Here is a 23693-nt window from a genome sequence, read left to right on the forward strand (position 1 = left end):
GTACCACAGCACCTATTTGGCCCTACATTTGTCCACTACTAGTTACAAAGGGCCTATTATTATGTGGCAGGTGTTAAATTATCTATTAGCTTTCATCATTACAATAACTCCTCAGAGAAGATGTTATCTCTACTGTAGAAAGCAGTGAATTGCGAAATTTAGAGATGAAATAACTTGAGAAGGTCAGCTAGTTGTAGTAGAGCCCTGGTTTGCAGCCAAGCCCAGCTCTAAAGCCAGCATGTTTTTGTGGATGCAAAATAGCAACTCTACTTGCATCAACATCAAAGTCACTAATCTTTAATCTTTTTCAGTTGTTCTCATCTGAAAGTATATTTGAAATTTAGTAAAGGAAGAAATGGAGAAGAGTAATAATTTAGCACAGAATTCTTGTTTTAGTCACATAAAAAATGAAAAAAAAATTTAAACAGAATCTGTGCCTTTTTTTTTCTCCTCAATGGTTACTGTTACAGAGGCAGGCCACTATTGCCATAGAGATAAGCAAGTATTGCCATAGAGACAGTTAAAATGGAATTGTTTTTCATATTCACACAAACAGCAATATCCTTCTAATTTAGTTGAACAGCAAAATCGAAAAGAAGGAATGCACCATGCCAATTTCAGTAATTTCAAATCCTTGTTGCATAAACCAACAGAGACCAGTCACATTCTTTTATAACATTCAAATTTTGCTTTTAGCAGGCTTTAGATTTTATGTCTATTCTTTTCTATAAATGTGAGTCTACCAGGTTCTGAAGGAATTAATCTCAAACAGAATAATGAAATCATGCTTGGAAGACCTTTCATTCCCACATCTCTCAGAAGCCGTGTTTCCAGAGAACTGGGAAGCCTTTTAAATTTCCATGTGGCCCCTGTGCCAATCACATCTCTGAAAGCCTTTTTCTGATTGGAGTCCTCTTCTAGGTACCTTGAACTGAGGCAAAGCACTCAGTTCCGTTTATGCAAAGCCAGAGTCTAGGGCACAGAAGTCATGAGTAACTTCTTTCCAGGAACTAATATTCTTTATACAGAATAATTAAAGAAAACTCAATCCCCAATTGTTTGTGGTTAGGTCTATGTGTCTACATGAGAGAAACCCAAGTATTCCTGGTCTATATTCTTAGCAGAAATCTTAATTTTGAAATTGTGGTTTTTCTATTCCAGGACAGCTTTCACAATCCATGTCTAATATACCACGATGTATCCCTAAAACACGCATGTGCACCATCTCTGTTATATACATTTCATCCTTTAGGCTTTCAACTCTTTTCTCATAGATATGCATAGCGATGCTAGAAGTCAACTTTTCCTCTGGTTTTCCTGTTCATGGTCCAACGCTGCTAAGCATTACTGTGCATTCTAGGTGTTGTACATTTCCAACTGAACTTTGTTTGACCTCATTTGGTTTCTTTAGACCATTAGCGTTTTCCCTAATAAATATAAAATCAAAGGAAATGGTAAACCTTTGAGCCAAAGGTTTGGTCTTTATCTAGGTATTCTCCATGAGATAGTTACTAAAAAGATGAAGATTAAATGAGTAAATAAATTCACAAAATTTTCAGTAGCTAGATATGTTATAAATATTCATTAAAGGAATAATTCAGGCATTCTTTAAAACTGTGTAAGTACCCAGAAAAACATTTTTTTAATGAAGTAGATATAACTACAAATAAAAATGAATGTCAGAAATCATTTTCCCTTGAGGTAGAAATATAAAGTATATTAATAAGATTTCTCTAGAATCATATAAAAATTACAGTGAAGTTTTTTAATTTTTTTATTTTATTTTAAACAACAGAAGTAAGTTAGATTGTGGTTGGCAGAGCACTTTAACTTTCAAAGAAAAGATGCAAAGGGGAAAAAATGCATCCACTCTGATTGGGAAGCACTGGTGTAGGACAAATTAGATAAACCTGGAAATACTAGGTGACTATTTTCACCTCAGTTTTTTTTCTAAAGAACACAGGCCTCTTTATTGATAATATGAAACACTATAACATTATGAGTGTTTTCTACATGAATGTCTAGGGTTGTAACTATGATAGTAATATTACTATAAATAACATTATTTTTTTTAAGCTGGAGAAATAAAGGTGCTTTGCAAAGATCTTTCCAACTTGGATTACAAGTTTTTATTTATTTATTTGAAAACTTTTATTTATAGCTACTGTGGAAAAACGGTATGGAGATTCCTCAAAAAATTAAAAATCTAACTGCCTTTTGACCCAGCTATCGCCACTTTTAGGAATATATCCCAAGAACACCATAGAACTGTTCCAAAAGGAGAAATGCACCCCCATGTTTATGGCAGCATTGTTCACAATAGTGAAGATCTGGAAACAGCCCAAGTGTCTGTCAGTGGACGAGTGGATTAAAAAGCTTTGGTACATATATACTATGGAATACTACTCAGCCATAGAAATGATGACATCGGATCATTTACAACATGGGTGGACCTTGATAACATTATACTGAGTGAAATAAGTAAATAAAAAAAAAACTAGGAACTATACAATTCCATACATAGGTGGGACATAAAAATGAGACTCAGAGACATGGACAAGAGGGTGGTGGTTATGAGGTGGCAGGGGAGAGGGGGTAGGGGAGGGGCACAAAGAAAACCAGATAGAAGGTGACAGAAGACAATTTGACTTTGGGTAATGGGTATGCAACATAATCAAATGTCAAAATAACCTGGAAATGTTGTCACTGAACATATGTACCCTGATTTATCAATGTCCCCCCATTAAAATTAATAATAATTTTTAAAAAGAGAAAAAATAAATAAAAGACATAGACTAGTTTAAGTATATATAATTAAGCAAACCAGTTTATGGCTAATCTCAATGGATCCCTAAGCATTCTTCCATTCTTGATTTTCCATGGCTTTACAAATAAAAGAAGAAGCAAAAAGTCATAGGGAAAGTAGGATTAACTTCAATTGTTAACTGGCAGTTCAATCTTAGTTACAGCTTTTAAATAGTCATTTTCATGAACAATTCCATTCTTGCTTTTGTCCAAGAATTCAGATGGTGGAATAATGACAGAATGCTGATACCTTCAAAAGATAAAATTGCCTAATTGGAAGTGCTAGAATTTATGTTGGTCTCAGGAACAGGAAGAGATAAAAAAAAAAAACAGTATAATGACTATAGATAACCAATACTGGATTGTATATTTGACAGTTGCCAAGAGAGTAGATTATACAAGTTTTCAAAAGAAAAAAATATATAAGTATATGTGGTAATGCATGTTAACTAAACTTATAGTGGTGAGTGTTTAACAATATACACATGTCAAGTCATTATGCTGTATACCTAAAACTAATACAATGTTATTTGTCAATTATAAAGCAATTTTAAAAAGAAGAAGAGAGAAAAAGAAACCAAACAGCTTGCATTAGATCCTAAACTTTAGAGACATTTAAATGATAACTAAAGTAGGTTTTTGACATTTGTTTACAGTATATAGATTTGAAAATAAATCTGTCTTCTTTTTATAGTTGGGTTCTTGGAGATGTAGTGGACATCCTTGAAGCTTCTTTCTCTCACACCTCACTTCTAACCATTAATAAACTTGTCAGATCAACCATTAAAATACCTCTATCATCTGACCACTTCTTCTTTCCACTGGCCCTGGTCTAAACCACCGAGCTCCCTCATCTGGCCTATTGCAATCAATGCCTTACAAGGCTCTCTATATCCAGACATACCCCCAGTAATTTATTAGTTTCCACTCCATAGTCATAATGGTCCTTTTAGGGCAGAAATCAGATCAGGTTATTTTTCTGCTCAAACCCTTCAATAGTTTTTGCATCTCATTCAGACCTAGTCAGATGTCTTCCACAGTCTAGCACCTCACTCCCTTTCTGACTTCTTCTCCTTCCACAACCCTCCCTCAGCCACTCCAACACCACTGGCCTTTTTTTAGTGCCTTTATTATTTCAAGCAGATGGGTGCACCACGGCTGTTATATTTAATGTTCCTTCTGCTTGCAAAGTTCTACCCACATAGCACTCTTCAGGAATTCAGGTATATACTCAAATACCACTTCTCTGATGAGATCCTTCCCTGACCATCAACCTAAAACGGCTCTCCTCACTTCACTCTATCCCTTACTGGTGGATTTACCTTCATATCACCTATTACCACTGGGCATGTTAGATGACAGTTGTTTGGCATCTGTTTCAGCTACAGAACAAGTTTCATAAGAGCAAGAGTTTGTCTAATTTCTTTCCTAAAATTCTCACAGCTTGGAACAGAACCGGACGCATATTTATTGAATAAAAGTCTAAGACCTCTTAATGCCAATTAAGTCCATGAATCATTACTGACTCATTATATTGATGCTAAGGAGCACCAAAACCAGGGGTCCTCAGCTGGGTGGAAGAGGGCACAACCACACGCCCTGACTTGAATGTCTGGCTTGCCACCAGAAGGGTTTGAGCTGGCCTTTCACAACAACCTACCTAGTGCTTACATGCCTGCGCATTTGGAAAAGGTAGGTTATGGAAAATACAGTGATATAATTCCTGCTAAATAAGCAATAAAGAACTCATAGTATGGCACAGTATTCCAAGTCATAGTTTAAAACTCTGTTTGAACTATGTGTTTTCTCAAGGGAACTAGTATGTTCATATCATTAACTTTTTCAAAGCTTTTCTTTCTAATCTATAAGAAAACACACCACTTGCTTCATGTGTCTAGCAAGAAAGTATGGTAGAAAGCCAGAAGGTGAGGGAAGAATCTAACACTTTCAGACTCAGGTCTGAAACCAACACCAGGTGCAAAGATAAACAAAGAAAGAAAGATAGATGTTTAATTGTGTATTTCCAAGCTCAGTGTCAAGTGTCTACAAATGTCTTCCCTTTAAAAGACAGGAAGTTAAATAAGTGAAGATGCATGAACAATAAAACTCAGCAGTGACAGAAAGTTAAGTAAGCCTAGAAAGAGAAGCCGCTTTATGTTTATCATTACATCATCAGGTTGAAGTTTTGTTTCTCAATTGAAGAACAAGATATTCTACCAAAGAACTTATTAAATATACCAGTGAGTATAAGAAGTAACAAAGATTCAATATTGATGAGACAGTGTTGTAGAGAGAAAGGAGATGTTAAATTGTATCATGCCATTCTTCAGATTAAATTGTGATTCAGTTTCAGAAAATATCAAGGATGAATGCTCATCCCGAAACGCCCAGTACTGTAATTTTGAAACTCCCCACAGCTAAACATTATAAAGTTCTGTATTTGAGAAATTCTTATCCTAAAGTTATTTCCTTTTAATCTGATATTGCTAACTTTCTGATAGTTTCCAAGGAACAGTTGTAAGATAGCAGTAAGTGTATCTAGCAGCACTCATCTGTGCACAGTAAATCCTTGGAGATAAGCGCATCCAAACATTAGGGGTTTGATCCGTTGAAGCACCTGAAGAGCTGTGTGTGCACTTTTCCTGTAGAAGTTTTGTTATATCTACTGAGACTTTTTTTCCCCCACTGATTTGGAGAGAGGCCTCATTGGGCCACATAGTTGTTCCAATTAGCTGTGCACTCATTGGTCGCTTCTCATATGTGCCCTGATCAGGGATTGAACCCCTTAGCTTGATGGGATGATGCTCTACCTACTAAGCATCCCAGCCACAGCTTGACTCTGTTTTTAATATAAGCAATACTTACATCTTTTCTTTTCTGTTATTGTCCTAATAGTAGAAAAAACTTTTATGGCTTCAACTATCACTTCTGTGCAGACAATTATCAAGTGTATATCATAATTTTCACGTCTCTACTAATGCTTGAGATTTCATTTTATTTTTTACACTTGAAGATTCCACTTGTATCTAAATATTAATATGTAAAGACACTCTCAAAGGTTTGTCAGATAAATATAATCTCAATTCTTCTCTGGTGTCTTATACCTCAGTAAGTTTAGAAATGCTGTCATTTCTACCCTCAGACAATCTCAAATTCATAACCATATTTTGGTTAATATTTTTTTTACTACCAGTAAGTCAAGTATTCATTTTCTCCTGCATGTATTATTGTAAAAAGGATAAAATGCCTTCTACTATTTATGTTTATAGTCCTTCTCAATTTCAACAAATTCTCTTTCTGCTCTAACGCATTTTTTTTAAAGAAAGTTTCTTTTTTTTTAATTTTTAGTTTTTCATTTTAGAAAGGAGAGAGAGAGAGAGGAGAGACAGAGAGAGAGAGAAGGGGGGGAGGAGCAGGAAGCATCAACTCCCATATGTACCTTGACCAGGCAAACCCAGGGTTTCGAACCGGCAACCTCAGCATTTCCAGGTCGACGCTTTATCCACTGTGCCACCACAGGTCAGGCTCTAATGCATTTTTTACCAAAGCACAACCCTCATCACGCCCAGCTTCAGTAGCTCTCTGTTGTCCTCAGAACCATCCAACACCATGTCTCAGCAAGCCACTTCATTTTTATTTCATTTCCTTTACTTCCATTCGTATATTAAAATATTTATACATACTGGCCATTTATCCACCACACACAACCTCAACTTTGACATCTTTATACTGTTTCATTTGTTTGTTGTTCTGGCTAAAAGAATATTCTAGAATATCACAATCTCTTTGTCACTTATGCTTCTTCATGTTGAAGTGTCAACAATCCAATCTGTCTTTCAAAGTTGACACTAAGTGCTTTCTTCTCTAAGTTTTTCTAGATATATACACAGAACAATGTCCCTTGTGATGAATCTCTGTACCACTTGGTTTGTATAACACATACCAATTGTACTTGGTATTTAATTAATTTATTAAATCTGTCTATGTCCGTAAATAGACTACAATCCTCTTGTAAAGAATATTCATTTAGGCCCTGACTGGTTGGCTCAGTAGTAGAGTGTCTGCCTGGCATGTGCATGTCCTGAGTTTGATTCCTAGTCAGAGCATACAGGAGAAGTGCCCGTGTGCTTCTCCACCCCTCCCTCCTGGCTTCTCCCTCTCTCTCTCTCTCTCTCTCTCTCTCTCTTCCTCCCCTCCTGCAGCCATGGCTAGATTAGAGTGAGTTGGCCCCAGGAGCTGAGAATGGCTACAGGGACTTCATCTCAGGCACTAAAATGGTTCTGGGTACAATGAAGCAGGGGCCCCAGATGGGCAGAGCTTCGCCCCCTGGTGGGCTTCCTGGGTGGATCCCTGTTGGGGCACATGTGGGAGTCTGACTCTGCCTAAAACAATTCCTCTCACTAAAAAAACAAAAAACAAACAAACAAACAAACAAAAAAAAAACAGTCCTAGCCAGTTGGCTCAGAGGTAGAATGTTGGCCGGTTATGTGGAAGTCTGGGGTTTGATTCCCAGTCAGGGCACACAGAAGAAGCGCCTATCTGCTTCTCCATCCTTCCCCCTCTTCTTCCTCTCTATCTCTCTCTTCCCTTCCTGCAGTCAAGGCTCCAGTGGAGTAAGGTTGGCCCGAGTGCTGAGGTGGCTCCATGGCCTCCATCTCAGGAGCTAGAATGGCTCCTGCCACAATGGAGCAATGCACCAAATGGGCCCAGCATCGCCCCCTGGTGGGCATGCTGGGTGGATCCCGGTAGGGCACATGCAGGAGTCTGACTGCCTCCCTGCTTCTAACTTCGGAAAAATACAAAAACAAAACAAACATTCACTTATTTTAATGCCCTTAATTACTTAGAAAAATAGTAACAAATAAAGTATATTTTAATTGAACATAACTAGTAGGCTAGTAACAGGTTATGACATATCACTGATCTTCTTTTAATTTAGTTTGATGACTACAACTCAAGTTCCAAGTTCAAAATTAAAACAATTTCTAAAGAATAGGCTATTCTTACCAATAAGTAAAGCAAATATAATATGCTACATGAAGTTTTTGTGGAAAATAGATGACTGAAAACATAATTCGAAACTATAAAATACTCTGGTGCTACTTTAAATAAATCTTTAGAATACTGGAAATGCAAGAGTGTGTCCCATCACTGTGATCATGTAAAATCTCATACAGTCCATTCTATCTTTGGAAGTAAAAACAGCTGGGCCTCCAATTATTTACTTTTTTCTTCTTTGGTACTTCATATTGCTTTTCATAAAGTTCTTACTGAATTTTGGGGGTGACATTGGTTAATAAAATCATGCAGGTTTCAGGTACACAATTCTACAACATATCATCTGCATATTGCATTATGTTCACCATCCCAAGTCAAATCTCTATCATCTACTTTGTATCCAAAAAATCTAAGTACTTCTGAGTCATGAATCTAATTTTTATCCATTGTCAATTTTATACTATAAATAAATATAAAAATGATAAAGAAAGAGACAATTTCAAGAAAATGTGGTTAGTAAAGGTACAGAGGACATGAAAATCTAAATGTGGGAGGTTTAATTTGTCAATAGGGATTTTCCAGAAGGCTTTTCTGGAAGAAAACAGTGATGAGAGAAAAGCCAAACTGGAAGGGACTGAAGAGCAAATGTTGGAGAGATAGTATGAAAAGCAAGTTTAAATAAATCTTTAAAAACATTTTTGTTGAAGAAAATTATGTTAAATAATATTAAGATACAATATTCCTGACCCAGTAGGTAATAAATTTATAAAAATAATTTAAAAATGCACATTTTTTTACTGAAATAAAACCCACTTACCTATATAGAATATGTAGTACATTTAGAATACAATTTTATAATAAACTGAGGCATAATGGAAGTTAAAACCTCTTTGTAGCATATCAATTTTTCATATTCATTCATTCATTTATTCAGTAATCATATTAGCTATTAGTAGAGTGATTAGTCTTTAGTAAGTACTCATTAACTCTCATTTATTTTAATCATCATGTGTCTATTTTGAAAGTCATGTATTCATATGTGAATATGAAAAATAAGTATTCTTTTTAAGATAAATTATTTTATAAATGCATTGGCTTGTTTAACATCTTTGTTCATAAAAGTATTTCTTTTAAATCTTGTATTAAGCATTTTGAGATCATAGTCTTTTGAAAAATTGATTAAAGCTATGGGCCTGCTCCCTCCAAAAATGAACATATATGCATATACACCAAAATGTTCATAGGCCGTTATCATATAAGAGCATTTCATTTCTCAAAAAGCTGATACAAATAGGAACATTTCTTTTTAAGATAAAAGAAGATTCAAAACTTTTCATTTGCATCATTTTTGAAGAAAATCTTTCCAAAGCATGTCATTCATTTTCCTGCCATTTTAATCAGATTACAGGAGCTTTTATCTTGATGAATGAAGACCAGGATTTTAGACCTAAATTACTGTCCTTTGTCTTAGAACCACTGTCCTCAAGTCTGAGGCATGCAGAGTTGTTCGCTCTCACAGTGTGGACCCAATACTCGGCTGCACTCTTTCAGTACTTGGTTTTCCTCGCTGTTTCAGCATTTCATCTATTTTATTTGCTAGATATGTGCTTCTCACAGCATTGTCTCTGCTTCCAACTCATTCTCTCTAAACCAAGAACCAGAAAATAATAGACATGCTGAAACTATATTTTAAGCTGGGGATCAATGAGGTTCTGAGAATCTCATTGAATCGTATAGTCTTTGTCATTTATTTTTGGCTGTTCAACTCTGTCTGTCTTCAGGAACTTATCTATATTTCAGAAAAGTGAGGTGGTTATGCATGTAGGCTTTATAAAAAAAAACTGTAATCACTCAAAAAGGCATGATGATCTTGTGCAGCTCTTTAGTCTTAATCCAACAAATTTAAGAAAAAGACTATCGGGTATTACGAACCATTTTCAGTTACCTAGTCTTGGTTTTCACACCTGCCGTATGTATGTGTGTATGTGAGCATGTATTTGTGCGTGTGTTCAGTATAGTGAACTTGATGCTGGATAATTAATTTTTGGATTTGGGATGAAAGGTAAATGAGTGTCTACTCATATGTTGCATAATTTCTACTGTAAAATATTATCTAAAGTGTGTTCTTATCCAAACGTATTGGAAATAACAGACAAACAGCATAATCATATATTAGTATCAAACTGAATAAAATGAAAAATATTAATAGTAATTATTATTCATGTCACCCGATTTGATAGTAGTGGATTGTGATAATTAATTTTATATGTAACTTGACTTAGATAACAAGTCCTCAAAAGCTGATAAACATTATTTCTAAGTGTGTCTGCAACAATTATTCTGAAAGAGATTAGCTGAGTAGGTAGACTGATTAAAGAAGATCTCTTTCACCAATGTGGGTGTGCATCATCCAATCCACTGAGGGCCTGAATAGAACAAAAAGGCAGAGGATGGATGAATCTGCTCTTTCTGCTTGAGCAGAGATCCCCATCTTCTCATGCCCTCGAACATCAATGCTCCTGGTTCTCAGGCTGATGGATTTGGACTAGGACTTAGGCCACTGGCCTCAGGCCTTTAGGCTCAAGCTAGAAACACATCCTGAGCTTTCCTGGACTCTAGCTGGCAGATAGTAGATCGTGGATATCTCAGCTTCCATAATGACATGGGCCAATCTCTTAAAATAAATATTTTTCTATATATTCATTAATATCATATTGGTTCTGATATTCTGGAAGACCTTGGCTTATATATAGATACACTTTAGAAAACTCTTAAATATTATTGAAAACAACCTTCTTTTGGTCATCAAACTATAGCAAATAGGTCCCTGGAATAGTATTTGACAAAATCAACAGTAGATAAAATCTCTTTTGGGCATGTAATACTGCCAAAAACAGTGTAATACTGTTTAGGATTTTTATTCACAGAACATAGCTTTCTTTTTAATCATGTGGATAATTAATGCTATACAACTGATCAGATGAACACACATTGTCTTAATACAAGATTGAATACAATATAGGACAGTGTTAACTTTCGTTGCATCATTAAATTTCTTTGAGTTACTCTGCTTAGTATCCTTCTTAAAGTTTACTGATGATAAAGAATACAAATCTAGAAAACCTATTAAAAATGCAAAAAAATAATACACAGAGATTTTTCAAATATATAATTTTGCAGAGTCCAAAGAAAGGTAAAGAGGAACAAATGTTTGTGATTATGATATTAATAGAATTTTTATAGCAAATAATACTAGTACTATAGAGAATTTGATATGATGTTGTTCAAATAAGCCTGCTTCAAGTTCCAGTTTAAGTTTGCCAGGCTGATATTGGCTTTGTTTTTTAGAATTTTTTCCAAAAATATTCTGAACAAATGCCATGCATTGATCTGATAACACTTTTAATTAGCAATGCCTTTTAGAATTACATGTTAACATTTACAAAAAGGGAAAAAAAATAGCTCTTTTGTTTTTCTCCTGTTTTTCTGGAAAGTTACTTTGGGAATTGTCCAACAGGGCAGACAGCCTTCACGGTTTTTCCCTACCAAAGAAGTCATAAACAAGGACCTGAGGAGAATGGTTCCAGCTTGACTGACTATCACCTTTCAAATCTTCTAGGTTCTTTCCATGTGTCCCCAAATCACAGCCCAACATGCTCTTCCTTCTCCTACAGACTACCTTTTCTCTTTACCCAGACACTTTTGTAATAGACATCTAATTTGGATTTTCTTGGATTTCTGAACTCACCAACAAAAATACTATTTTTGGTCCCTTTTTCTTCTCATTGCCCCTAGCAAGGGACAGCTCATTCCATTCCTAAACCAGCACACACTGCTGAACTTCCTCTCTGGGGAAAAATCTGAGCTTTCAAACTGACTCAGAAGGTGGATTTATGTACAAATTTAACTGTAAAACCTTATGCTGCATGAAGATGGTATATGAGCAAGGAAATATCTCCAGACCTCCATTACATTGGGTTTCCTCAACTGAAGAATACTATCGGTCGTTAGCTATAATCCATTACAGTTCGAGCTCACCCCTAAAATGAACCAACAAAAGCCTTACTCATAAAAAAGGTATGTTCTGTACCAGTTGAAGCACCCTAGTTAATCCCCCCAGTAAGTTATTTCTCTTCTTGATCCGGAAACTAAAGCTTAAACATTTAGTGAATAAGAATATGAGGTAAGATATGTTTATTTAAACACATTAATCTCCGTAGTTCAGTCTTTATCTGAAGACCACTATCGCACACAGAAGAAAGAAAAATTTTTTGAATGACAGTAACATCATGACAGGAAGCTTTAAGTAATGAGAAAATTATAAGCCCTTCAATTTATTTAATATATAAGACTATTTCTTTTTTGCCCTTATCATTATTTTTTAATTACACAGAGAAATGTGCCATTTGGTTAACATTATTGTTGGCTCAATGTTATTGTGGCAATCTCTAAGTGTGTGTCGGCTTTGCTGTGTAACTTCTCCCCATAAGAGACAACCTTAAAGGCAACTAAAGGAAGAAAGGCATTTTCAATTTATGTGCTCAACTCAAGCATTACAGAATCCACTGCAGAGGAATCTGAGAGATCCACTACAGCTGGGAAGCTACTGATGAAAACTGCAACTGCAGCAACCGCACCATGATCATGACCCTTAAAGCTATTCTGAAGTGTCCTACAACCCCTGCAGATTCAGCACTTCCCTGCGACAGCTAACAAGAAAGGGACATGGATCCCCATGAACAGTATATGGAGAACTGTAAAATTTATTTTAAAAAAAACACACTAGAGTGCATGTTGTGTATTTCAACATTAGTTTGGCTAGCAATGAACATTTGGCAAATGGAAAAAAAAAAGAAGCACATAATCTTTTTTTCAATGCACATCTGCATAGAAACACATTAGGTCTAAATACATTCATACAAATGAATAAAGATGTATGCAAGTGTGTGTGTGTAATGTATATTTGGGTGGGCTCATTTAAAATCAGACACCAAGTATCCACAATGCATTACATTACTCTCATATACTTAAAGGTAGGAACAGTGGACATAACACTTAGAAATGGATGGCGCAGATACTTGCAATTTTTTTTTTTAAATTTCAGTAAGTTTTGGGAAAAAATCCTACTTCTTACCTACATTTCCAGTCATTAAGTATGAATTCTGAAAGTCCATCATTCCCATTCCAACAATGTGTATAAAATCTTCAATCACCTGCATTAATTCTATTGAGCCTGGATAAATCTACAAAAATAAGTAAATATTAGGATAAAACAAAATGTCTATGTAATGAAATATATAATTGAAATTTCTTTTTAAAAACCATATAATGAGGTCATTAGTGAGTTCTGATTTATTTAAAGACATTTCTGCAAGTGGCAACAATTGCATTTTTTAAACTAATAGTTGAGAATGACAGCAGGTGTCACACAGCAGGAACTTTGGAAGTGATATGATGCAGTGATTAATCCTTTATAAATGTATGGAAACTCAAAATAGCTAACAGATGGTCTACTTAGAGGTACAGTAGCTTTATTTTTGATTGGCTCCTTTAAATACAACATAGAACAAACACTGAAATTTTGTATCTTTTTTACATTTTTCAATTAGTATCTCTATGATGGACACTGGAAGAAAATAATTACTGCAATCTTAAAGATATTTATGAACAATTAAGTATACTGCATAATAACTAAATATCTTCAGAGAGACATTTATTGCTAATAATTAGAATTGCCAGTCTATTAGTAACTTCAGGAATAATTTTAGGATCATACTAATAGCTCTAGTGTGGGCGCTTCACAGGGGTATATGCAGAACAAACCTCAAACTATGCCACCTCGTGCACTACAAACAGATGAATGTTTTCTTAAAGGTGACCTGGTTCTGAAAATAGCTCCCAGTGTGTGGAACATGAAAACCATTTAAAAGGTAACATAAATTTTCACATGTATAATCCATAATGCTTCTAAAGTCAGGCTGCATTCTATAACCACATTAGAACAAAAAAAGTCTTTTGAAGTTAGATTCATTTCTTTTACCCATTTAACACCACTGCAGCTTCTAGCCATGAAAAAATTAGGTACATTAAAGAGTTTTAGTGGCTCTGTGTTTGCAAAGGCTAGTAGAGAGGGGGGAGTAACACTGATCGGCAGGAAATCATCCAGAAAGAGTTGGAGGGGAAAGGAGGAGGAGGACAACTTGGGCGGTGAGGGTGGCAGGCGTGTGTGTGTATGTTACAGGAGCCTGTGGCTGCATCGATCTAAAAATTAGGCACTGAGGGTATGTGTTTATATATACTTGAAGACTTAAAATGTTTGGCATCGATAGTTTTTTTGTTTGTTTGTTTTAATTTCAGAAAGACTTTGGCAGAAATTCTATTTCTTATTTGCGTTCCCCACCATTAAATATGAATCCTGAAAGGTCGTCATCCACAATCCAAAAATATGCATAAGATTTCCATCTGCTCCAAGCTTCCTGTTAGTTACTACTGCACTTTTACTTCTGTCTTTTGTAGGTGTATGTGTTTATGAGTATGTGTAGTGTAAGGGCAAATACAAATAAAAAATAAAAGGCTTAATTTTCCCTGTTGAAAATAATAAACACCCTTCCCCAAACCTGTGTCCCCTCCCTTTTCATAGAGCATTTACTTTAGAAAACTAGTAATTGTTTAGTTCTTTCTCTGTCTCTTCAAAATATATGTAAACCTTTTCAAAAGTGAAGTTAGCCTCTGACCAGCTTAAAGATCCAGGCATGTCTCTCTTAGAAATGTAATTATAAAAAGGACAGAGGCTCCGCCTCACAGTTTCTGTGGGAATAGGAGTCTATCTTAGGCAGGTATCTTGCTCTAAGTTGCAAAACTACCTTAAGTCATTAAGATATAAGAGATTTCTTTTCTCATTCTTTTATTTTTACTTTGGATAAAGCCAATTGACTAATAAGTGGTCACCTCAATTACCTAGTAAATTTCAGATAAACTGTGTGTGACAAATTGTGCCGGTAAGTCCTCTTACTTGAGGACTAGTTACTGTTTATCCTGAGGACCCAAGTGTAACATGCTGTATTCAACCAGCTGTATAAAAGGGTGAGATTTCTTTTTGTCTTTGCAGTTGATTGCAAAGACAATCAACTTAGTTGATTGCTTGTGACACCCATCACGTTCTGGTTTAATTCTTATTCAATTTAAAGAAAATAAAAACTGTTTTCTTCCTTTTCTACCTTTTTCTAGGCGGCAGAAGATTTTGTTTTTAATTATATTTCCCAGCAGCAATCAAATGTTGTAGCGTAGAGGTTGGTAACCTTTTTATGTAAATGTCCTGACAGCACACACTTCAGGCTTTGTGGGTCAGGGCGTCTCCGTAGGACACAACTCAACACTGCCCTAGTCTCACCTAAAGCAACCAGTTATTGGGTAAATGAATGGGTGGGGCTATATATCCAAAGTTTATTTAAAAAACACATCAGACTGGATTTGGCACATTGGCTGAAGTTTGCCCACTTGTGCTATACACACATGAATTTTTTCTGTGTATACAGAAATTTTGTTCTGTATAACAAAAATACAGAACAGAATATGACCGAAATTAAAATGGCTTGTCTCCACTGAATGGACTTGTTAGTTCTGATTCCAGTTGTGGTGTGTAAAATAAAGCGTAGTCTTTTTTTCCACTTTAGTATGCTATACTTTGAGTAGAATGCTGTAACTAAATATAGTTTGAGCCGTCATAACTGCAGCTAGTGTGTAGCAAACAAGTTCTGAAGTAACTCCATTGTTTTTGTTGTTCAAAAGTGTAACATTTGCTGGCAACAACCTTTTGATGCCAATATTCACCATGTTATTCAGCTGCTTTTTTAAATGCATATGTAGCTATGTTTTATACTTTCTTTTGTTCAGGCAATTCCTCTAAAATAGGCTAAGAGGACCCACCCAGAGGGACAAGGCATTATCTTCAGTAGATTCTGAATAGTGCCACACACTTGGAGACCCATTTACCATCTGGCCGCATTTAGAAAACACCTTTTAGTAAAGTGGTACAAATTTTTTTTTAATTCAAATAGTTCTTTTTAAAAATCATTAAGGGTCATCACAACTGAAAATAGGTAAAAGATAAGACTAGAACTAACTCAAAATAGCAACAGATATAACTACAAATTTAGGATTTTCCATTGATGAGAAGTTCTGCCATCATTCATTATTTGCTCAAGGTGGGTCCTCACAGTAAACAACACTGGCATCTAATGAATTAGAATCTTGTTTTCAATAGGGTATTATACATATTATATATATGTATATATATTATATATTCATAATAATATATATAATGTATTATATATATATATATTCATAATTAACATTCTCCAGCATTCAGCAAAGCTGTGCTTAGCCTCTGCAGCCAGTATTCTAGGAAAGACAGCATTTTCTTACAGTGAGTGGATGAGGCTCTTCTTCTGAAAGAAAGCCAAGGACAAATATGTATTTCAAACTAGTAGAAAAGGATTCCGGTCTTGAACTTGGAGAGATTTTTTTTCTTGCTATGGCCAAAAGCACAGGACTGGTACCTGATAATGAGGTGGCCCCACATGGACTATTTTTAGAGCTCCTATCATAATTGGAATGAAGGGCACGCTTTATTCCTGGGGGCTCAGAGCGTATGACAAAGGCAGAGGGGATGGACGGTTCACCTGAACCTCAGAGAATACCCTTATTTTGCAGAATGCATTGTTCGCTTGCAATTTTTAACAAGGATCAAGTAGAAAACTGAAGAAGCTTAACATTCAGTTAACTTAAATTTTTACAGAATAGTAAAAAAAAAAAATCTTATTCTCCCTTTCTTAAACTCTAACTTACTTTTTCTGTGATCTAGAAAACTGTTTCTTAACCATATGTCAGTTAGCATTGTACAAGGGGCAGGGCAAAGCATTCTTAAACAATTATTACACCAATAAGGTCACTTGTGACACTGATCATGCATAGCAGAAAGAGAAAGAAAGCATAGAATTTTTCATTAAAACTTTTAAAACAAGAGCTCATATTTACAACTCTTGGCTTTGAATCAAAATGTATATATCTGTATATATGATCCAGATTATATGTAGTGTTATAGTAAATGCAAATGATTTTACTTGTTAACACCCCACAGGTCCATTTACAATATGTACTTTCAGATTTGCTATTTTTACCATAGCTTTGCACAGAAAAGAAACGGACTGATAAGGCATACCGCTATTACTTATTAATGCCTTAAAGCTACAAACTACTTAAACCTGCTCAGTTTGCTCACATTTAGAAAGATCATCCATTCCTTTGATTATTACGATAAAAGAGCCACTTTTCTCTAAAGTTGGTATGATATAATTTACAAAGATTTTTTTTTATTCTCCTGTTATGATCTTGGAATAACAAGCAATTAATTTCTTCACACATTTTTAAACTTTATTTAGCCAACTTCACTTTAAGTTGTGAAATAATTCCAACCTTACCTGTTGTGCATCATCCCATTTTTCTTTGTTATCTTCATCAAGAAGGTTGCTAACTATTTGAAAGAAGTTCTGAAAATTAAATTAGATAAAGGTTTAATGTTACAGGAGAGAATATACTCTTCAACAACATCCATTTGGTTTGATTTTGTGATAAGGGTATAAAAAGTCTGCAATATTGCTATGTGACCCTAACATAAGGTGTTTGAGGACCCTTTCTAGTACCATAATTCTAGATGTTATGTTCTACAAAACTTTTCTTATACACCTCAGAAGACATCAGAATAGTTAATACACTCACAATAATTTGTTCTATTATAGACTCTATAACAGGGGTCCCCAAACTATGGCCCGCGGGCTGCATGCGGCCCCCTGAGGCCATTTATCCGGCCCCCGCCGCACTTCTGGAAGGGGCACCTCTTTCATTGGTGGTCAGTGAGAGGAGCATAGTTCCCATTGAAATACTGGTCAGTTTGTTGATTTAAAATTACTTGTTTTTTATTTTAAATATTGTATATGTTCCCGTTTTGTTTTTTAACTTTAAAATAAGATATGTGCAGTGTGCATAGGGATTTGTTTAAAGTTTTTTTATAGTCCGGCCCTCCCACAGTCTGAGGGACAGTGAACTGGCTCCCAGTGTAAAAAGTTTGGGGACCCCTGCTCTATAATCTATTCTGTCATACCATTGTGTAATCATTCCTTAAAAATAAGTTTTATTCCCTCTGTAACAAGAGTCCCATGTTGGTGTTACTACAAGTTATCTGGTTAATTGAGAACCATGCTGGCTACTTGTATCACTGCCACAGTGAGTGCTCTTGTGAAGGCAGACACAGTGGGCAGAGCTGAGGCAAGCGTCAGGCTTCTTCAGTTCACTCCTGCCTCTGCCTCTGGTTAGTTTTCCTTAACTTTACAACTACCTATTTCAAAGATTACCTGTGGTCTCCCAAGTGCCTGGCATTCAGCACGTAGTAAGTGCTCAATATACCTTCGCTATTTTCACATTGCTTTCTTTAATCCTCTGCTTTCAGCCAGGAAGCCAACATGGAGGAATGAACAGATACAGTAGCATGTTTGTGTTGAAGCTCCAAATCTTCTCCATCACCCTCATCCCTAATACACTGTGAAGACCTATCAGCTTTACCTTCATCTCGCAGTACCCAAACTGAGTTTTTCATTTTCTCTTCATGTTCAGACAAGGCACATTTTGACATTAATTTTTCATTCCCATTGTCCACATTGCCAAAGAGTGGGGCTCAGCTCAGTTCAGCTGTTAGTGCTAATATCACACATGAGGGGTGTTTACCAGAGGGAGGCCTCCCTGTGCTTTCACACTGCACTGTGTCTTCAAGACACAGGAGCCGGAAGAGGAAAACCAGGTGCGTGTTGTAAATGAGAAGTGACTTGGGGTCAACAGGAGACCTCAGAAATATGAAGTGGGCCTGGCCAGTGGCTCAGTGAATGGAGGGTTGGCCTCGTGTGCGGACATCCCAGGTTCGATCCCCAGTCAGGGCACAAATGACAAATGACCATCTGTTTCTCTCCCCTTCCCTCTCCCCCTTCTCTCACTCTTCCCCTTTTGAAGCCAGTGGCTCAACTGGTTCAAGTGTTGGCCCCAGATGGGGTTGCCAGGTGAATCCTGGTCAGGGTTCTTGTGAGAATCTGTCTATCTCCCCTCCTCTTGCTTAAAAAAAAGTATGAAGTGAATCCATGACATCTGTCTTTGTGTGTGTGTGTGTATGTATGTGTGTGTGAGTGACAGAGACAGAAAGAGTCAGAGAGAGGGACACATAGGACTGACAGACAAAAAGGGAGAGAGATGAGAAGCATCAATTCTTTGTTGTGACACCTTAATTGTTCACTGATTGCTTTCTCATTTGTGCCTTGACTTGTGGGTTACAGCAGGCTGAGTGACCCCTTGCTCAAGCCAGCATCCTTGGGCTCAAGTTGGTAAGCCTTGCTCAAACCAGATGAGCCCATGTTCAAGCTGGCGACCTTGGGGTCTTGAACTTGGGTCTTCCGTGTCCCAGTCCGACGCTCTATCCACTGTGCCTCCACCTGGTCAGGCCATGACATCTGTCTTGAACTACACAGACAGGAGTCCCTCGGTTGTGTCTTCGGAGGCTCTTATCACTGGCCTGTATGTAATTTAGCAGGAGCACTGGCTCATTCTGATACATCAGCTGAGAAAAGGACACCCTCAAAAGGGGAAATAATCTTAACTTTTAGCCTCATCAGTCTTCCTCTTTATCAAACTTTTTTCAAAAGAGGTCTTTATTCTAATTCCATGTAAATTCACCTGGGCATTTTTAGAAGAAAAACAAAGCTGTTTCATTTCTCTTCTCTTGTGGTTTGAAGCTGTTAGCATCTATATTTAATTGCCCTATTTGTACTATTTATTTTAATAGTTTCTGACAATCACATGGTTGAAACATGTTTTGAGTCATAACCTCTATAAAAGATACAGAATATTTTATGCAACTCTTGAAAAAAAATTGCAAGTCTGTTTTAGAGCTGTTTTCAATTTGTTAAATCTTTTTGCACTACCAGACTTTTTCTTTCCCCCACTTAAAATTTCCTGGTTGGAGTGATAACATTTTAAGGGCTTAGTCCATTGAGCTGTAACTTTACCTATGGGCAGAAATAATTAACCTTCAGAGTTCTCCAATTGCCTATGGCTGGTTAACTCAGTAGGGGGCATGGTGCTAATGAGGCAAAAGTTGCACATTTCCTCCCTGAACATGCCAGTTAGCTGTGCTGAGGTCCACGACCATGATCTGTGTCTTGACCCCTGCCAGCTTTCACACAAAATGCATGCTGCTGCTAACAAGAGACACCAAGAGAATGGGAAGCAATTTGTGTAAATACATCTCCATTTCTGGGAAAACATTTCACAAAGAATAGTTTGCTGACAGTGGGTCAGCGACTCTGCACACACACAATTCCCCGATCAAAATGATAAATTTGGAGTTCAATTATTTTTAGGTCAGCAAAGGGCATACATAAAAAACACCAATTATTAAAACATACATTTGACTAACACATCAGAGAGTACAAGAACTGTTTCTGTACCATTTTCTAAGTCCAATAAATCAGACTTTACTAAATCAGTGTGAGAAAGTAGTACAGAAGAAACTTCTCTTTCTATCTCCCTGTCGGTCAGCTTTGAGAACAATTGGTTGTGGGACCAGGTGGGAGCATTGTGAGCTAAGTCTAAACATCTTAGGCCAGGGTTGGGGGCACTCACAGGAGACAGTCTTTCTTTTCATCAGCACATCCTCAGCACATAAGAGGCCTTGTCCATGCAAAGTGTTTCATAAAGTCCTAACTTAAAGGAAATGCAGTCATGTACCATGTGATGACAATACGGTCAACAATCGACCATGTATACAACAGTGGTCCCAGATTATGATTGTGTGAAAAAATGCCAGTCGCCTAGTGCCATCATAGCTGTCTGGAAGTCATAGCACAACGCATTACTCACGTGTTTGTGCTGATGCTAGTATAAATACCTACTGTGCTGCCAGTCATATAAAAGTATAACACATGCAGTTCTGTACAGTACATAATACTTGATAATGATAATAAATGACTATGTCATTGATTTATGTATTTACTATAGTGTAGTTTTTATCATTATTTTAGAGTGTATTCTACTCATAAAAAGCAAATTTGTTGTAAAACAATATGCCATGTTGTACCAGTAGTAGCCTCAGACATCTTGTCTCTTGATTGAATCATTTTTCCTTTGCTTAATTTATTTTCATGTTTATTGAGGCCCCTGAGCATTTGCACAACAGTGGAATTGCTTAATATGGAATTCAGTGATACATAACTTTAATAAACTTACAAACTCAGCACATCTCAAGTTCTCTAACAGGACTCAAGCATCATTCCTTTGAGATGATCTGTCTTATGCATACTGGAAAAATATATATATATGTATAACAATTTACTCTGACATTTGCTCAAAGGTCAGACTGATAGTTAAACAGAGCAGAACCAAACAGTATTTTGAGAAAGGGGGACTCATAATACCTCAGGCCACTTGACTGAATTTTTGAGGAAAGAATGAAGCAGCTTCCATGACAACAGATCCACTACTTTTTTTTTTTTTTTTACAGAGACAGAGAGAGAGTCAGAGAGAGAGATAGATAGGGACAGACAGACAGGAAAGAAGAGAGATGAGAAGCATCAATCATCAGTTTTTCGTTGCAACACCTTAGTTGTTCATTGATTGCTTTCTTATATGTGCCTTGACTGTGGGCCTTCAGCAGACCGAGTAACCCCTTGCTCGAGCCAGTGACCTTGGGTCCAAACTGGTGAGCTTCGCTCAAACCAGATGAGCCCGTGCTCAAGCTGGCAACCTCAGGGTTTCGAACCTGGGTCCTCCGCATCCCAGTCCAATGCTCTATCCACTATGCCACTGCCTGGTCAGGCCAGATCCACTACTTGCTAGAGTTGTTTAAGAGTGCTGCTAATTGTGGTAATACCTCTGTTTTGATAATTTATGGGTCAGGTCATTGATGTCAGTCCCTGTATTATATGTGGCAATACATTTTTTTGCTTTGTTTTGATCAGACCTGATTTCTATGGCCTAGACTGATTTGAAAAATTGAGTGTCATTGGCAGAATGTAAGTTTAGAACTTGAAGGAGGCAGAACTGGTTTAAAGATTCCCCAACTTGCCTGACCTGTGGTGGCGCAGTGGGATAAAGCATCGACCTGGAACACTGAGGTTGCCGGTTCGAAACCTTGGGCTTGCCTGGTCAAGGCACATATGGGAGTTGATGCTTCCTGCTCCTCCCTCTTCTCTCTCTCTCTCTCTCTCTATCCCCTCCCTCTAAAAATCAATAAATAAAATATTAAAAAAAAAAAGATTCCCCAACATCTATGAACTGGGTGGTTCCGGGCTAATGCTGCCCACCGATGCTGTGCTTCTCTAACCTGTAAGAGATGTTAATAGCTGTTATGAGGTTTGGAGCTAATCCTTAGCACAGTATGTGCCACATGCTAAGTGCTCAGCATATGGCAGCTTTATGGTTTTATGCCCTCTGTGTCATCTTTTTTAATGACTGGCTGCATGATTTGTCTTTATAGCCACATTATAAGAAATATGCGCCCATAATGTTGCTATAGACTATCCCAACAAGAGGCACTCTCTCTGGTCCTATTTTATAGTCTGTTCCTCTCTGGGTAATATGAGAGCACACAGCTGACTGGCACTAACTTCAGGGGCTACAATTTGTTCAGCAGAAAACTGCTCTTCCTAAGAATGAATTCCGCTGTGAGGGGTTTTCAATGTCATTATCACAAAACACCTACTATGTGACAGGCACTGTGACTAACAGTTATCGGGCACAAAGGTCAGGAGGCATGACCTTTTGGTTTTTCTTTGCAGAAAGCATTATGAAAATCAGGGAAGTAAGTGTATGTTATAAAGAGAGGCATGTATGTCTCTGCCGTGTTCAAAGTGCGTTCTTAGCTTGAACCATATGTGACTAAAAGGACAAGCTCTTATGGAAAGAGGTAAATAATCTTTTGTCCAATGTCTGATTGTTTTCACTTGACAAATTTCTCATGGACTTTATGCAATTTTCTATAAATATGCTGAAGCACATCACAACACTGAACTTCCCATGAATTCTTTGCAGAAAGAGGGTTGTAGATTTGGCTAGTGATTTAAGATGTCTGAGCAGCCCAGGTGTGCTCTCCTCTGCACCCACCATCAAAATGCTTGGGCCCCGAGAGACAAAGACGTGCCCTAAGGAACAGATTTAATTATGCTGAACTGAAAGTTTTAAGGAACACAGGGGAATCGTGAGAAAGGCTGAACGGCTGAACCAAGGAGCAGGAAGGGTCACGGCGCAGTGCAGGGCACTGACTCCTCTCTAGAGCAGGTGACGGCTGTAAGGCCACACATGCTCTAGCTTCTTCCTACCTCTCCAACTCTAACTCTCCAGCCCCCTATTCTGTGCCCCATCTGTCCCCTGCTCTCTGTAATCCAGACTCATCAGGCTTCTTGGTGCATCCCAAAGTCCCCTCTGCCACCTTCTGAACCTGCATAATGTTGTCCCCTTCCTTTGACTGCTCTACTTCCCATTCTTTACTGAAATAACCCTTCCTGGTTTCCACGTTTGGCTATATATGCAATTTCCTCAAAGAAGCCTTATCAGATCATCCCTCCCCCAAGTGTACTGGGTCCGCATATTCTTACTTCTTGTCTGATTTTAATCTGTGGAGATTTTTATTTTTCACTTCCCAATATCTCTGGCATTCATGCTTGGCAAGCAATCCACAGAGAAAGGCAACAGCCAGTTGATAGAAATAATCAACCATGAAAGTATGATGGGAAGAGAGGTTATATCTACCGCCAGGGGCTCTTGCTCTCTGTTCTGATAGATGGCATGACGGTCTG

The 23693-nt window shown here is 37.1% G+C and overlaps 1 protein-coding gene across 3 annotated transcripts in view; it reads right to left on the minus strand.

Moving 5' to 3' along the window:
* The window catches only part of ADGRB3 (adhesion G protein-coupled receptor B3), a 796575-nt gene that overhangs the window by 380929 nt on the left and 391953 nt on the right, over nt 1–23693 (minus strand). For all 3 annotated transcript variants that reach the window (XM_066359103.1, XM_066359102.1, XM_066359101.1), the window contains 2 exons: nt 17283–17351; nt 12938–13046 (listed from right to left, as the gene is read on the minus strand). In XM_066359103.1, the coding sequence (XP_066215200.1) occupies nt 12938–13046; nt 17283–17351 (178 nt within the window). The remainder of the gene's footprint in view (nt 1–12937; nt 13047–17282; nt 17352–23693) is intronic.

The sequence above is a fragment of the Saccopteryx leptura genome, chromosome 1 (assembly GCF_036850995.1).
Source record: "Saccopteryx leptura isolate mSacLep1 chromosome 1, mSacLep1_pri_phased_curated, whole genome shotgun sequence".
In the NCBI taxonomy this organism is placed as follows: domain Eukaryota; kingdom Metazoa; phylum Chordata; class Mammalia; order Chiroptera; family Emballonuridae; genus Saccopteryx; species Saccopteryx leptura.